Source organism: Sceloporus occidentalis, unplaced genomic scaffold (assembly GCF_023333645.1).
Source record: "Sceloporus occidentalis isolate IW3139 unplaced genomic scaffold, rSceOcc1.0.p SCAF_4, whole genome shotgun sequence".
NCBI classification, from domain to species: Eukaryota; Metazoa; Chordata; class Lepidosauria; order Squamata; family Phrynosomatidae; genus Sceloporus; species Sceloporus occidentalis.
Genome location: NW_028316984.1, coordinates 134,144,748 through 134,162,916, shown reverse-complemented (window position 1 = coordinate 134,162,916; position 18,169 = coordinate 134,144,748). Strand labels below are relative to the sequence as shown.

At 41.3% G+C, this 18,169-nt stretch overlaps 1 protein-coding gene across 2 annotated transcripts in view; it reads left to right on the top strand.

Annotated features, from left to right (window-relative positions):
- The window catches only part of AMBRA1 (autophagy and beclin 1 regulator 1), a 224,116-nt gene extending 212,193 nt beyond the window's left edge, over positions 1-11,923 (top strand). For both annotated transcript variants that reach the window (XM_089521544.1, XM_089521542.1), the window contains one exon: positions 10,167-11,923. In XM_089521544.1, the coding sequence (XP_089377670.1) occupies positions 10,167-10,651 (485 nt within the window). In that variant the 3' untranslated portion in view covers positions 10,652-11,923. The remainder of the gene's footprint in view (positions 1-10,166) is intronic.
- Positions 11,924-18,169: the final 6,246 nt, after the last annotated feature.

Genomic DNA, 18,169 nt, shown 5'->3' with positions numbered 1-18,169 from the left:
GAGGGAAGGTGAGGGAAGTTGGACTTGGCATCATGAATGATGAAAACCACGAGTGGCAAGTCCGTGGATACCGACGGATGAGTGCAGTATCCAAACAAAAAGCACTGTAGGTTTGTTTATGAGAAAAGGCTTTTTGAAGCTTGAAATAAATTGCTGGATTGGAGAAATATCTCCTGAAGCATGCAATAAATACTGCATAACTTACTTATACCATCATTATTAGAGCCAAGTTTATGAAATATGAAATAGATGCCATATAGAGTTTACCTGTCAAAAATTGTATTTGGTACTTAAATGCAGCTGTCCATTCACTGTTAGTCTGGGTGGAAACTGCTTCTTCATGTTGACCTTCCACCAGTGGCATCATTAGAAGGGTGCAAGTGGTATGGACCACACCAGGTAACACCATTTCTGCTCAAATATTGCCTGTTAAATATTGCATTCGCCTGTTTCCGTTTAAAATGTTGTAAGAGATGGGGTGAGGCTCAGTGAGAGGAGAAAGGAGAGGCCCCAGATTTTTTTTAAAAAAACTAAAATGTCAAAATTCAAAATTTTAGTTTTAAAAATTTTAAAAAGTAATTTTTAAATTAAAAAAAATCAAATTTTAGCAAATGTTCACATTAACCATATGAAACTGTGCATATGTAATACATTTAGGCTGTGTGCATGCTATTGTAATTTGAAAGTATATTTTTAATTTTGCTAGTTGTTTATGTCAGAACTATTACCATTAGGTTCAGTTATATATGGGAATTATGATTTTAAGATTAATTGTATTATTTTTATTGATGTATTTTATATGTATTTTATTACTGATGTATGTGCTCTACCTTGGACAAACAAGACAGTCTCTGTTCAAGAGGACTGATGGATACCAATCTGACATTAGCAATATCAGTATCCAAATACCAGTTGCAGAACATGTCAGCATTCCTGGATAAACAGTCAGTAATTTACAGGTTGCAGACCTTGAACAAGGAAATTACAAAGCAAGACTTTAAGAATTTCTTCTTTCCTTTTGAAGTTGTGTAGGCGTTTGTGGATTTCAGTTTCCACAAACACCTAGATAACTTTAACAGGAAAGAAGAAACCCTTAAAGTAAAGCCCTGAAAAACACCAAAATCAAAACCCAGTAAGTGCAAATGAAGATCACCCAGGGTCGGGGGGGGGGGGGGTTCCCAGCACACAATGGATCACTAATTAAATAGACAACACGAGGCCTTGCACAGATTAACATTTAAATCACTTCCTCTCAACGAAGGGTCACACAGTATGTATACCCCACCCATGCCAATATTCTCTGAAGATGCCAACCACAGATTCTGGTGAAACGTGAGGAATAAACTCTTCCAGAACATGGCCACACAGTCTGAAAAACCCACAAAAACCTATGGATGCCAAACGTGAAAGCCTTCTACTTCACATTCGTATTTGTGTTACAATAAAATTATTGCACCATCAAGTTTTGAGTCCTTGAATTCCATCTTGGCACAAAGGCAGGGTATACATTTGGGGGATGCTGGAAAGAACTCTCAACTTAGCCTGGATAAGTAACATATTCTAGGGCCCCCTAAAGCAAGGGATCATGAGATACACTCCTTGGATCATCACTCCATCCTTGTATCTTATTCTGAAGAGAAAGTACTGCATGTTCATTACAAGCTAAATTCTTGTCATCTGGGAGAACATCTGGTGGATTTGCTAAAGTTGGCTTATGCCACAATAAATACTGTACATTAAGACACCAAAGCACTCTATTGCAGCAAAAATAAAAACCTGTGCCTCTCTCTGAAATTTCTCATTTAGAAAGAATCCTATCACATTCAGAGGAGACATGAGGTAGGCCAAGAAAGCAATAGGGCAAGTGGTGAAGCATGTGGGTCAAAGCAGTGAGTCTGAAGATCTGTCCTTTGGTGAAAATGCTAATGTTGGCTTCTATGAATTTCTTCATCTTTATTAATCAGATCTCTCCTGACGTGATAAATTGCTGAACAGCCTGTGTTGCTGCTGTGGAATCAGCACCTGCTGCTTCTGTGCCTAGGCAACAGCCTCAGCCCTGGAACTCTGCCCTTGTTGAAGAATTAAAGCCAGTGCACACCATGGAAAAGGAAGGAGGGAAAGATGAGCTACCTGAAAGAAGTGGAAAAGCTCAGCATATTTGCCTCAGTTAATGGGAAATACAACCTTTTTGGCAGTTATGCTCAATTTGCATCTCCAAAAAGCTTGACCCTTCCCATTTTATGAGATAGAAGTGTACAGAGAGTTATATTTCAGGTAGGGTTGCCATATCCCGCCTGGGGGCGGGACTTTCCCAGTTTGGGGCAGGGCCACATGGTCCCGGCCCGGTTTGGCCCCGCCCCCGGGACTCCCCCCCCCCAGCGAGGCCCTGGAGGCAGCTCCACCCCTCCCCATGGCTGTGTGCCACCCTCCCCGCCTCCCTGCCTGGGATAGCCTAGAGAGCAGGTCTTCAGGAGACCTGCCACTCAGAGCTATTGCCAGCCCACTTGGTATATATGTCTTGCAAGAGGCATTACTTTCCAGGTTACAGAGAAAAAATAAAAAAAGGTCATAAATCGTTCCTGTTTCACTGGGAGTCTAATTGCCTCATCTTTTAAATGTATACCACATCAGTATTGTTGTAATTCTTTATCACAGGATCGTTTTTGAGGCCCTAAACACCTTTACTTGTAATATGCAAATTTCTCCCGAAGCTGACCAATGGGAAAGAAGCAATCAGCCCTCCCCTTGGGTTGGTTTTCAATGGCTTGGTGAAGGAAGAGATTTTGCCTTGCTTGTAAATAGGAAGGGCTTTGGGGTAGCAAAAGGCTGCAGAAATAGTTTGACCCCCCCCCCTTAAACATCCATGGCTCAGTGCTATGGGATTCTGGGAATTGTAGTTTCTTGTGGCACCAGAGCTCTCTTGACAAAAGGAGGCTGAATGGTCCACAGAGCTACAGTTCCCAGGATTCCATAGCCTTGAGGAGGAGGAGGAGGAGGAAAGCTGAGTCAGTGGCCATTAGGTCTGCCTTGGTTTTTTGGAGGTTTTGAATTATTTTAAAAAATATGAAATACTTATTTTATTTTATTAATTTTTATTATTCCTTTTTATTTTTTATTTTATTAATTTTTATTATTGCTTGTTTTATTTTATTTCATTAATTTTTTGACTAAAAAGCATGATTATTTATTTATTTATAGGAGTGTTTTGAGCTTTTATTTGGGAATGTGGTGCATCCATTTTGCATTGCCTTGTCCTCCTTTGTGGTTATTATTTTAGTGTTTTTAATATTGTTGTAAGCAGCCTTGATCTCATTGGAGAGCTGGGGTATAAATAAATTATTATTATTATTATTATTATTATTATTATTATTATTTAGGTCACAGAGTTCACTAGGGCCAGAGTCTCCTCAGGAGGACTGGAGTTTTTGGCCCCTGGCTGTGAAGGGAGGACTACATTTCCCAGAGGCCATTGTGCGCAGGGAAGCTCTGAGCATGTGTCTCCATAGCCCTGCTCAGCTCTTGCTTCCATTCAGGGTTATGGCTGAGTGGGCAAAAGCCCTGGCGGGCATTAAAGGGCTGCTATTAGACATTGTGGGGTCCTTTATGACAGTGGAAGCGAAGGAGGCAGAGTCCCCATCCCTGGATCTATAGAGGCTGTCAAAAAGTAAGTGGGGAGGTGCTTTTAGCCCACCTTTTTAGCTCATCATCCCAATCCCCCCCCCCCAAAGCCCCTGCCATCCTTCTGGGCACCTTGCTTATTCTGCCAGAGATGTTGCAGGAGTGTTTGGTTTTTTCCCTCCAGCAAGCAGGGAGTTTGCATCTACATTGAACAATTAATGCAGTTTGATGCTGCTTTAACTGTGGTATATGGCATTCTGAGATTTTGTGGATCTGTGGGCTGCTTAGCCTCCTCTCTCTGGTGCCACCACAAAAACTGCAAATCTCTGGGTCCCCCAGCACTCAGTTTTAAAGTGATGTCAAATTGCATTGTTCCTACAGTGGAGATCAGTGGTCGTCCCCAAACTATGCCTTTTAAGATATTTTTGGACTTCACTCCCAGAAGCCTCAGCCATGTTAGCCAACAGTCTGGGATTCTGGGAGCTGAAGTCCCAAATCCCTTAAAGGGCACAGTTTGGGGACCACTGGTATAGCTATATCCTATGGCTGCCTCTGCTCTGCAGAAACCATCCAGCCTGACACTACTTTGCCATGGCCCAGTTCTATGGCATTCTGGGATTTTGTAGATTTGTGGGCTGCTTAGCCTTTTCACTTTCTCTGGTGCCACAAGAAACTACAGACGCCAGGATTCCCTAGCACTCAGCCATGGCAGTTTAAAGTGGTGTCAAACTGCATTGTTTCTACAGTGTGGATTCACCCTATGGCTGCCCTGCAGAAATCACCCACTCTGAGACCTCTTTGCGGACAGCAACCCTGTCATGGGGTTTTCTTGGCAGGTTTTTTTTCTGAGGGGATTTGCCATTGCCATCCTCTGTGGCTGAGAGAGTGTGACTTGCCCACGGTCACCCACTGGGCTTACATCACATGGCTGAGCCAGGATTCAAACCCTGACCTCCACAGTCATAGTCCAACACTCAAATCACTACACCACGCTCACAGTTTGATTATTTTATTTTATTAATTTTTATTATTGCTTGTTTTATTTTATTTCATTAATTTTTATTGTTGCTTGTTTTTTATTTTATGACATTAATTTTTATTATTAAATATATACACCCCTGCCTTGTTTTTTATTTTTTCCGCATTAATTTTTATTATTAAATATATGGAAGTGCATTTTCTGTGTATTTATGGCGCTTCGAATGCTAACAAGTCTGCCTTTCTTGGACAATTATAGTGATGATGATGATGATGGTGGTGATATTGATATCAACAAGCCTCTGAGGCATGGCCAATGTAAGTTGCTGTGATTTTTACAAACTCATGTGCAGTGAAGAAAAACCACAGTCCCTTGCCCAAGTACACACTTCTGAGAAGTACAGTTGAACCCAAGGGCAAGTACATTTCTGCCATCTGTCTAGGAATAATGCCCAAATGTCCTCCATTTTGATCATGCCTAAAAAACATGCATTTATATTAACATTTTTTTAAAAACCCTCAATTTTTTGCACGTCCTCCATTTTTAAAAATGTATCCTACATTTTAAAATGTTGCCCTACATTTGTCCTACATTTGTCCTGGTTTGGAGGTCCTGACTTATGGCAAACCTAATTTCAGGGTACTGCCTTATGGAATACTTTTGAGTTCTGATATTTAGTAGCACTTGGGAGTGATTTGTCAAATAAACCAATAGAATCTGTGAATGCAGTTGGCATACTGCCACCCAGACATTCCATCCTGTCTGTTGGAAGATTCTAGATTTGGTTGAAACTGCCTCTCCATAAAGAACTGTTAAAACTAGATATGGAATCTGAAGCGGTCAAAGACTGCATGATAAAATGGGCAAAGACTGTGGGGAACCTATCTCATTACAAGAGTGGGAAAAATGTTGGCAGATAAGGCTTAAATATACAGTCTGCATGGACTTCAAAGAACAATATTATAAAATGCAGCACCGATGGTACATGACAAAATCACCCATATGTTTAAGAACTCCAGCGACTGTTGTTGAAAGCGTGGGAAAGAAAGGGGAACCTTTATACATGTCTGGAGGCCAGAAGATACTGGGATGCAATACAAAAAACCATTAGAGATATTCTTCAGATAGAATTAAAGAAAATCCCAAAATGTTTTCTGCTCAGTATGATTGACCATGATTTGGAGAAGAAATATCGTAGAGTCTTATTTTATATGTTAGTGGCAGTCAGAATAGGCTATACAAGGCAATGGAAAGAACAAGATATTCCGTCCACTCATGATTGGATGTGTATTATAAATGATAAATTGACACATTTGATTAAATTTAATTCATTAGAGAAGTTCTCTGAAGATTGGATCCCGGTTTTAGAAGTTATGGAAAAAGTTCTGGACTTGAAACTCAAACCAGGTTGATCCCTGTGTTGATCTCCAGTGAAATGATTTATTTAAATCAAAGAAAATATGTTTTTCACTTTGTAAATATGGTTATACCCAGTACAGTGGGCCCTCTACTTACGTGGGGGATCCGTTCCAGACCCCCCCCCCCATGTAAGGGAAAATCCGCCTATGCTCAAGCCCCATAGGAAATAATTGTTTTCCACCCCAAGCAGCTTCCGCGTAAACTGGAAGCTGCGTAAAATGTGCTCGTGCACGGCACAGACGCACAGATAAACAATGGGAAATAATTACAGAAAAAAACAATATACAATATATGACCTTTCAGTAAACTCACTTTAAAAAAAAGAAAAGAAACCCCTTTCCTTTGAGATAAAATATGTGTTTCCAGTAGGAAGGAGTGCGTGAGAGGCTTGCTTCCTTGCCTTTCGTGGTACATCCCCAGCAAGTAATTACATGTAATGGAATTAGTGAGTAAAAATAGTTTCATTGAGCAATTGTTTTCTTGTTGTTCTGTGCCCACAAGTCATTTCTGGCTTACGGCAACCCTATCACAGGATTTTCCAAACAGGTATAATTATTCACATATCTGGTACTCAGTAACTAAAGGCTGTAGAAAAGTAACTTCTAACTGTCTCTTTATAGTTGTTTCAGTCAACTCAAGTATATTCACTTTTTATTTTTGGCAAAAACCTTGTTCTTGAAGTTAAGTATCACAGCTTTAAGGTAGCTTTCTTTTCTGCTTCAGATCCATCTAAAGTTATCGTGAGGTGGTCTATGTTTTATTTTGCTCCCTCCTTACATCACTTCCTACTTACTTAAACTGACCCCCCCTTTTTTTTTAGATCCAGTTTTAAGAGTCCCACAGAAATTGTCACAGTCAACTTGTGTTTTCACCATCATTAATAATTGGTGTCTTCCATAGACTTGACTACCTCACTGCTCACTCCTGAGTCCAAATCATTTTATGAATAAGTGTCATTGGTTCTAATTCTTTTCTCTGCCCAGTCTGCTAAAAATCAGTACTGCTTCCCCTAGTGTCAGTGTTATACTTTAAGTTATGTAAACAAAATAGAAAAACACCATATTCTTTAGGGGGAAGCACTGTTGTGTAGAGCTCATTCTTATCTGGACCAATTTAAAAAGGGGCTCAAAACACACTTTTTCCAGCAGGCATACCCCTGAGATATCCCCTTTTCTCCCCTCATTGATGCACAATTGTTCTAGTCTGGACAGTTATTTTCATTGTAGGATGTTTTAACTGATGATTGATGTTTTAATACATTTTATTGTATTTCATGGACTGTATTGTTGTATGGTCTAAGTGTTGTAATCCGCCTTGATCTTTGGAAAGGCGGGCTAGAAATAAAGTTGTTGTTGTTGTTGTTGTTGTTGTTGTTGTTGTTGTTATCTGCTCAGAAGTTGGGGCATTTGAGGAGCAAATACAAGTCAATAGACATTATATGTAGTAGGTACAAATCTAGCTTGCCTAGTAGGGACTTGAGAGACTGTCTCCTTATGCTGAACTGCACATGAACTGTTCACGTTCTGATGTTTCTGTACTGTGATAGTGTATCAAATAATTCCAGAATACTTTGGGTACATATCTGTGTTAAGTACTAGTTTATTTTGCTTTTTTATTCAATATTAGCATGTAAACTGTCATCTTTCTCATGTTCTGTTTGGTTTGCCTGTAGCTTGGGAAGCATTTGGCCACTTCCTCCTCTTTTGTAATCAGTTCTGATGACTCTGCAATGACTGCAGAAGGGAGATTTATATCTTTAATAAGGATCAGGTAGCCTATGGTTGCTGCCTCTGTGGAGCAATTCAGTACATTCCACTGAATAAGGATCTTTCCTTAGCAGCCTACTGATGAGAGGCAGCTAATTTCTGATTCTTTCATGAGGCTACTCCAATGAGCCATTTTTTCACTAGGTATGATTTTATTTTGAGGATAGGCACAGGCAGTGCTTTTTTCTTCTGTCTGTGAATAAAGGGACAGTGACTTGTTTGGTAAGTAACCAGAATTGATCAGTGTTGTGCATGCCTCATTTCATAGTTTGGAAAAGTTCCTGTTTGCAATTTACAGCTTCCAGAATCCCCTCACCATCATGGTTAGTAGCCGAGAGATCCTGTGAGTTACAGGCCAAGAAAACAACTTCTTCCAGATCTTACTAGGAAAAGTGAGCCAACAGGGCAGTTGGGCTGAACATAGGGCTTAGGCAGATTCAATCAATGACAGCTCAATTCATGGTCCAAACTTGCCAAATTATATCTTCTTTTTTGTTTGTTCTTTGTTTCAAGGGCAAGAGAAATAATGTAATTTTATACCTTTCTGTTTTGATGACATGGAGTGACACCATTATCATACCTCACAAAGTTGTTTATTTCTAAAAGAGTGGCTTTACTTGAAATTAGTACTGAGTCATGTGCTGCGTCCTTCCCTCCCCTCCATGATAGCATTGCCAGATGCTTCCTGTGGCTGAAAACATCAGAGTATTTCTGCCTGTTTTTAATACCCTATTGGGAGTAAAGCTGGTGCTGAATGTAGATGAACTTACATAGAAGCATTACAGCGGGGCCTCATTATCTGTGGGCATGCCATCCATGGATTTAAGCATTTGCGGGTGGCAAGCCCTGTTGTCCTCAGTGGCGTTGTGTGCATGTGGCTGTGCTGGTGGGTGGGTGTGCCCATCGCCCCACCATTAGGGACAATGGGGGGGGGTCTGGAACGGATGTATACCAAGGTCTGACTGTATTTTTTTAAAAAAGAGCTAGATTAATATGGATAGTTCAGTTCATTTTGATATCTAAGTAGGGAAGCAGCAGTTTTGATAAATTAATTTTGGTGGAAGAGATAATTTGGATGTTGGCTGAGTAGAGGAGATCCTCAAGGACTGCTAGGGAAGATCTGCTAGGACTGGTATCTTGGTTTTTGTGCCTTCAAGTCGTCTCTGACTTATGGAGACCTTAAGGTTAACCTGTCTTGGGGTTTTCTTGGCAAGATTTGTCAGAGGAGGTTTGACGTTACCTTCCCCTTAGACTGAAAGCATGTGACTTGCCCAAGGTCACCAAGCGGGATTCACCTTAATTTTAATGGGCTTACCTGGCAGGAGAAGGCAATTGGTTGCTGATGTTCCCTTACTGGGAGAGGATGAATAGTTGTTGGAAGCACAAAGAAAGTAAAAATATAGGCTGTGTAAATCATTCCTGCTTCATTTGTATCTCATATTTTCATGTTAGGTTATTGGAGAATGTAAGGATGTAATCCAGCAGTAAACATTTTATGTGTGAGACCTCTCTCTATTTTAGCTTTTAGATATAAATTATAGTAGAGGAATGCAAATGCTGCATGAAGAAGGGATTTATATATTTTATTTTGCTGAAATTAAAAAAAATCATCCACTGCTCAAAAAAAATTACAGCTGTAAAAGATAACAAAGCAATCCCACAGGACAATGTATGAAATGGCATGTGTATGCCATGACACTAATGACAAATTAGTAGATTGTGCAAAAATTGCTTCTCTTGTATAGAAGCACCACACTAATTGTAGATAGCCTGGGTATTCTGGGATTTTCAAGAAATATGGTTGGCACCCCGTATCCATGGATTCTTATCCATGCATTCAACTATCCATGATTTGAAAATAATAAAAACAATATATAAATTCCAAAAAGTAAACCTTGACTTTGCCATTTTATATAAGGGACACCATTTTACTGTGCCATTGTATTTAATGGGACTTGAGCATTCATGGATTTTGGTATCCACAGCGGGTCTTGGAACCCAAACCCAGTGTATACCAAGGGTCCAATGTAATAATTTCTTTATAAGCTATTTTGCTTTCTCCTGGTTTGTATCATCATGTTTTCCCCTTGCCGATCTCATGACCTTTTATTGTGTCATAGATTTCTGCCTTTCGGGCACTGGGTGAAAACTGTTTTTGTTTGCTTGTGCTTTTGATTGCATTTATTTGATGGGATTTATTAATAAAGTTCCTGCTCTAATATTTGCTTCTGTTTTACCGTGTGTGTTGTATTGTAGTATGTGAGACGGTTTTTAAATAATCTTGTAAACTGCCTGGAGGACCAATTTTTGATTGAAAGACTTCATAAAAATCTTATAAACAAGTAAAACAAAAATAAATTTGTCTCTGTTTTGTTTTATTCCAGGTAGTCCAGAATATGGTGCTGCTGGGGAGGATGCCCTGATCAGGATCCAAAGATTAATGGCTGAAGGTGGCATGACTGCTGTGGTTCAACGAGAGCAAAGCACAACCATGGCATCCATGGGTGGTTTTGGCAACAACATCATTGTGAGTCACCGGATCCATCGTAGTTCTCAGACTGGTACTGAATCCACTGGAACAGATGGTAGCTCATCTCAGCCATCCACTTCTCAGGAACTGGTGGCTGAACTAGCGGGACGAAGCCTTTCTGAGTCCATGCAGGTGACAGAACGTGACCTGAACCCACGGACATCCTCTGATGAGGTTGAGGGAGAATCTAGTGGACAGGGCCTGTCAGAACAGGCTCAGTCCTCGATGGACACTGAGGGACCAATTGAGTACAGTGACTTAACTAATAATAATCATCTTCCTGACAATACCAACTTCTATAGTAATGGTAGCACTGGTGGAGAGTCTCGGAACAGGTAGAGATGAATTTGGTGTTGGTGCTACCCTTGTACTGCTAACAAGAGACTCGTACCTCACAGCTGACCAGGAACTGAAGAAGTAGGGGGATTTTGGCTCTGACCAGATACTGGTAATTCAGCGGGCATTGGTATACAGGGGTGGGAGACCATCAATTGTATAGGAGGATCCTTGAAGAGGTTTTATTCTGTGTCTTAGCTTCCCGCATCCGTTTTGCTGCACATTTTCTACAATAGCTGTAATAAACCTTGATATTCAGCTGAGCCTTATGTAAATTTCTCAGCTCACTGGCTACAGGAATCCATTAAGCTTTGCCCTAACCCTGCAGTGCTTTTAATGTTACTCTTTGTTTTGGGATTTTTTTATTTTTTATTTTTTAAAAAAGACACTTTCCCCTCTTTTCACCTACCAGCTAATTGGATCAAGGGGACTGTAGTTTCTTCTTTTGGAGACCTGCAACCTTTTTGAGTGTGTATGTTTCTTTTAAGTGCTACTGTGGAGGGGATTTGCACCCCAGCTCTGCTACTGGAGTGGATTTATCTTCCAAGCCACCCTGCTAGGAAGCAGTAGGCAAGTTTTCAGAAGTTGAGAATTGTGGTGGCTTGAAAGAATTCAGACTGGATAAGGCCAAGTACTTTCTCCAGGACTATTCCATTCTTCTTTCCAGCCCTGAACTAGAGGCAGGAGAGCTGTGCTTGGGCTTCACCATCCCTTCATGCTCAGGAACCTCTCAGGAGTATGGGCCTTTTGTTTTCAGAGTTACCTACTTTGTATGCAAGCAGGACCTGTACAAGGGTTGCTGTGGGTTGGTCAAGATATAATTGTAAAGCATGTGGGTAGGGTGGGAACTGCTCCCCAATAAAGATGGCACTTATACAGAAATTGCTCAAGGCTTAGCAACACCATTTGCTGTGCCAACAGTAACATAATGTAATTCAGTCTGATGAGGTTTGGCAGGATCATGGTGCCATGGCCAAGCTACACTTCCCTATTTGGGGTGGGGTGGGGTGGGGGAAGAAGGGGTTAGCTCCGCGTCAGAACGTGAGGTATGTGTCTGTGATGTAAGGTGTTGCATGTGAAACCTTGACCTTGTACATGTAGTTTCTAGTGGAAAAATCAAGGCTCTGATATTTTTTGTTTCTAGTCTAATATGTGATTTTCCTTTTTGTTTGTAACTCTCCATCCCAGTGAGCTTGTAGCAGGAAGGTAGGGGGAGAGTGTGTGCTAATGAGGGAAACACCAAAGATCAACGTCATTAAAACATGACAAACCCTTTTCTGGTCTCCTGTTTTCTCTTACTGGCTACACATATTTTTGAAAAAAAGGTAACCTTTCCCTCGTGTCATCTCTTCATTTGACCATAGTATGGGGAAAGACGATGCTTTCTCTTCAAAGCCCAGAAATATCTTCCTTTTCCATCTCAAGAAAACATAATGGGAGAGATTCTTATCTACTAGACTGTGGAATAAGCAATATTGGTCTGTTCTGGTAAGAAATTGAATTCTTTAGACCTTGGTGGGAGGGGGGGCAGAGGAAGAAATGGAAAAGAAAAAGAAACAATAGGCTATCCTGCTGCCTTGACAAAGTGGATTTTCTCTTATCTTTCTGAGAAATTGTTATGTGATATCTGTCAGAGGTCTCCCACCCTTGCATCCCAGCTCTTGTCTTCTCAGCACCATGAGTGTGTGACAGTAAATAAAGCCTATTGTTAAGCAGCTCTTATGATCGAAGACAGAAGAGTCTGTTAGAGAACATTAAGCAAATGTTGCCTTAAATCACAGCATGGAAATGAACTTTAAATCAAATCAGTGGGCTGCCAGAGCTCATCAGAGTGTTAATGAAGCACTAAAATCTGCCCTGTGCCAGTCGCACTTCTGAGCTACGGGAACCCTGGGCCTGATAATGGAATTCACATCTATAACTTAGTAGCATGTTTACATGAAGATAGGCTAATGCCTAGAATCCACAAACAATTCACTCTGCTAAGGTTAGGAGGGAGTGTGCTTGTGTTTCTGACAGAAAAAGGAGAGAAGGACTGCTTGAATATCGGAATCAAACAAGATGTTTAGTGATGCCCAAACCCCTTGCTATTTTTTCAAGCCTCACTTCCATTGAGTTTGTGAGCAATGCCTGCTAGATAAGTTCTTTATTACTTCTCATCATCACTGATGATGACCAAACAGCCTGACCTGAAAGTTCTTATGGTAAATAGAAGTATTATTATTTTTTAATGCCTTTTCTCAGAATTTGGATTTGTTTTTGTCTTCAAAAGACCATGTTTTGTTTGCTTACTGTTGCACTGCCTGAACCACACATAGGTGTTAAATACTATGACAAGCTAGTGATTTCTTATTTCTGGGTTGGGGCAATGTGGCAGAAAAAAAATGGTTTTGCTGTGGATGTTATTGCCAAGTCTGGGGACAGAACACAAATGAATGGTAAATATCATTATTGGCTTCATCGGAAAATATCCATGGGTTTTAAATGTGTGTCATCCTTTTGTCTCCTGTTTTCACACTGACCTGTGTGAACAGTGCAGCCACATAGGTAGGCAGAGTGCATGTCTTATGAGAGCAGCAAGGTACTGATTCCATGGAAACTTCCACAAGGTTGGGTCTGTCTGTATCAGGGGTAGGCAACCTTTTTGAACCGGGGGCCGGGTTGCTGTCCCTCAGACAACTGGGGGGCCGAAGCCAAAAAATAAATAATTATTTTTTTTAAAAAAAAATTAAATATATAAATAAACCAGGACAAATGTAGGACAAAATTTTCAAATTGAAGACACCTTTTTTTCCAAAAATGGAGGACATGTGAAATGCTGATTTTTAAAAAAATGTTAATATAAATGCATGTTTCTGAGGCTTCTATAGACAATTGCCCCCCAAAGGCCCCGGCAGCAATCGGCGGCAGGACCAGGCTGGGGCCAGTCCCAAGGCCTCGCCGGGCCGCATCCGGCCCGCGGGCCATAGGTTGCCTACCCCTGGTCTATATGGTCACCATGCCTAAAGGAATTACAGTCCAAGTCTTGTGAAAGATAACCATATACTGGGAGATTTACAAAACTTGGACAAACCTAGGTGCATTAATATTTCCCATGCTCTGTGCATTTGTGTAGAGACATTTAAGATCATGGGTCCCCTTTACTTGCTGCCTGTGCAAGTTTTTTTGCCCCCCACTGTTGGGCCTTGCACTTTTTTTCTTGTTTCTTCTATGTCCGTTTGACTATTTTTTCCATCCCTTTCGCCTTCCTTAATATTGTCTCCCTCCCCCACGAAACTCAGTTTAAAGCCCTTCTGATCAAGTTCTTGAGACTGTTGGCAAAAACACTTCTTCCAACTGGTGTGAGATGCAACCCGTCCGTTGCAAGAAGTCCCTCCTCATGGAACTGCAGCCCATGATAAAAGAATCCAAATAGTTCTTGGCGGCACCATCTGCGAAGCCAGTTGTTCACATCCGCTATTTTCCTCTCCCTTCCTGGACCGTGCCCTTCAACTGGCAGAAGAGACGAGATGACAACCTGTACATCCATTCCTTGCTGCTTCCTACCAAGCACCTCGTAATCCCTTTTGATGTTCTGCAGGCTGTGTCTTGCAGTATCATTGGTTCCCACGTGGACCAAAAGGAAGGGGTATTGGTCAGTAGGCTTGACCAGTCTTGTCAGCCTCTCTGTCACATCACAGATCTTTGCCCCAGGGAGACAACACACCTCTCGAGACATCTTGTCAGGCCTACAAATCACTGCTTCTGTACCCCTCAGCAAGGAGTCCCCCACTACGACCACACGCCTCCTCCGAGGCTTAGCAGCAGCTGTTCCCTTGGGTGGAACTCTCAGGCTTGCCTGCTCTTTCCCTGAAGTCTGTCCATGCTGCTCTTCTTCATCCTTGATAAGGGGAAGAGCTTTGAATCAATTCTCTAGCTGCAAGCTCCCAGAACAATCCCTTCTTGGCCTACTTCTCTGTGTGACATTCTCCAGCTTTCTGCCTCCTGTGTACGTGTAGTGACCTCCTCCGCCCCAGCAACTTCTTCTGCATGTTACTTGTCCAAGATAATTAGGTCCGTTCTGTCCAGGAAATCCTCCTGCTCCCTAATATGCTGAAGTGTAGCTACTCTGGACTCCAACTGCTGTACTTTCTCCTACAAGAGTGCTACCAACTTGCACTTGGTGCATGTGAAGTTCTCCACTTCTGTAGGCAAGAAGACAAACATCCCACAAGTGTTGCATGTGACTGCAGCAGATCCCTCAGAGTCCATACTGCGGAGTCTTTAGTAATGACTGAAACAGGTCTGTGGTCTTCCTCCTCAAAAAATCCTCTGGTAAACACCAACGTTGAGGCCCCTGATGACCTGTCCTTTTCACCAGTCTTTGGCAGCAAGCTCAATCTACTGGGAATATAACTTTATAGGAATGTCCTGGCTGCTATCTTATACTTAAAGGCAAGGTTCTGATTCAAGTTCTGCTTCTAACCTGATGACACTCATGTAGGTTTCTTTGAATTAAAAGACTTACTCAAAATGGCTGCCCAGCTACTTCTCCTCTCTCTGGAAGAAGTTATATAGAGCTAGCATCTGCTCCCTAGTGACTCACAGATGTGAGTCAGAGTCACAGAAGCTCCACCCCTTCAGCAACAAGCAGACTTACTCAAAATGGTTGCCCAGCTACTCCTCTCCTTCTCCTCTCTCTGGCATGACTGTTCTGGAAAGCTTTGGTTGTACTGATGCAAGCCTGTATACTTTGTCATATGTAATGAAGTAGCTTGTGGTCAGGTACCTTCAAGTGTCTGACAGTGCTTGAATTACACAGGTGCCAGGAAAGTGTACACTTACTATCTTTTAATACTTCCCATAATGATTGTTTTAAGGCTATAAGGTGATTTGGCTAAAATTGGTAGAATGGGTGGGGCTTATCGTTTTAAGACCCCCTGAACTTCCCTCATGATTTTGAGCACGAGTGTTGAGGAGGAACAATTTTTGTCATTTATATTACATACATAGCAGTGTTCTATATTGCTTGTATTTGTCTCTGGGATCTTTCATGCTTCCTTACAACCTTTCTGGCAAAGCTTAAATAAAGTATTTCAGTGGGACTAATTGAAAACTGAGCCTACCCCATAATGAGGTAGCCCATCCTTTAAGCTCACCAGATTTAGTTGCATCTGTATGGAACAAGGGGATAACTATTCAAACTGCTAGCTGCTACTTCTACAGTTAATGGAGATGGCAAACTACAGGATAAGAGATTCCATCACAACTTTAGGAAGAAGTTCCTGACAGTAAGAACTGTTTGACAGTGGAACATGCTAACTTGGTGTATAGTGGAGTCGTCTTCTTTGGAGGTTTTTAAACAGAGGGGGGGAATGGCCATCTCTCAGGAGTTCTTTGATTATGTACTCCTGCATGGCAGGGGGTTGGACTGGATGGCCCTTGTGGTCTCTTCCAGCTCTGTAATTCTATGAATGAGACCAGCTTTATTTATTGTGTTGTGATAGGAACATTTTGAGAAGGCCTGCAGCCTGATAGTGCATACCTCATAGAGATGACCTGGTCTCTTAATTTATTTATAGAATACTGCTGCTCACCAGGGACTACTGCTGAAAGTATTTCTGTCATAATATTTAAACAAAAATAACCTTGTTAAGCATGACCACACACGGTCTTGCTGTTCACTGATGCTCCTAGTTTTCACAGCTGGGGGTGAAATGTGATATCTACCTTTTGGGTGCAGGAAGTAATCTGAGAACCAAAGGCTTTTGTTGGCTTAACCACCTGCTAGAATTTTTTAAAAGAAGCATAGATAAAGGAAAAAGCTGGTGGAAGGAATGTATTTAACTTTCAAAAGCTTTTTTGATGAAAAGTATCTCAGAAGATGGGTTTCAAGGAAACTTGGCCACCTTTAGGGTTAGAGGTAAGGTTCTCTTGAAGATTTTAAAGCCATGTGTGATAAAAATTAGAAATAAATGTCCACTTCTTAGTGTGAAAAGAGGTTAATAATGGGCTGGGCCAACAATCCAAACTAAAGCCCACATTCTATAAATGCCTTAATGAGCTACAAGAAGGGTGCTAGAAAAACAGGGAGACTTGCCAAAGACATATAACTATCTAGGTTACTCAGGAGGAGGAGGGAACTGGGAAAGCCAAGCTATTGCAAAACTCTGGTTGAGAGCTGGCAAAGACAAAAAGAACTTCATGCTGGAAATGGCAGATTATTTCCCTCTTAGGAAGCAATCGCATATGACTAGAATAGGATAGTTAAAGGCCAAGTCACCACAGGGCCCAAATTGCTGAACAGAATAAAACAGAGGAAGCAGATATAGTGATGGCTGAATGTGTGTGTGCGCATGCGTGGGCGCATATGCCTTTAAGTTGCCTGTCAATTTATAGCGAACCCATTAATTTCATAGGATTTTATTAGGTAAGGAATACTTAGAGTTAGCTTGCCAATTCCTGCTTCTGAAATAAAGCCAAACAGCTCCTGGTATTCCTTGGCATTCTCCTATCCAGGTTCTAACCAAAGCTGATCTTGCTTAGCTTCCACAATCAGATGGGATATGATGCCTTTAAGGTATTAGAACTAACATAGAACCTTGATCATGTTCTTGGGTTTAGTATATTCTCTTCTAATCTCTATTTGATTTGCACCTTTATTATTATCTCCTCTGTTTTACAAGCACTCCAGAAGCTGCTGAAGGAAATATCACTCACTTACTAGTAAAAGGCAGGTCTGTGTGGGCCATCTGTATGGGGTGCCTGTAATGAGTAGAATTTTGTTTGAGATAGGCAATGTCTCTGAGCCCTAGAAGGATAGCTTCAAACAGCGAGCAACCCTACTGTCTTCGGCAGTGATGACAGGTTGCAAGGAAGTCCTATGAACTAGTGTCTGCAACTAGTTTATCTGCAACATGCCTTGTAGAGTATGCTGCAGGTGGAATGCCAAGGGCAAACACAGAGCTTGTGGCCTTACTTACTAGAGAATTCTGGGAGCTGTTGTTCAAAACAGTTACTTATCCAAATAATGAGCTAAGAGGCATCTTGTATGGTATTTCACATCACCCTGGCATACAGGGCTGCCATTTTTTTGGTCAGGCTTTGCAGAGCCGTCTTTTAAACATAGTCACCACCACAACTGGCAAAATCATCAGTAATAGGGACTGAATGGCTACCTGAATGCCAGATTGTTTCTGAAAAGGTGAAAAAAGAGATTATTGTGTTCTTTAATTCACATTGTACTGGTATCTGTTGTCAACACAGCCGACATGTATTCCAACACTAAATGATCATAAAGGACTAAGAATGGGGAGTCGGACACCCAAGAAATCTCAAAGTAATATGTAAACTCATGACTTATTCAAAGAGTGCATCGTACACATAACCTGAGAGCTCCAGAATGAGCTAGGCTCAAGAAGAGCCTAGCTCAGAAGAAGATCTCCATATGATATAAAGGTGACTCCAGATACACTTCATCTGTATCTGCAGGTTTACTAGAATTACTGAATCTGTAGTGGTTAGTCAGAAGTCAAGCTACTG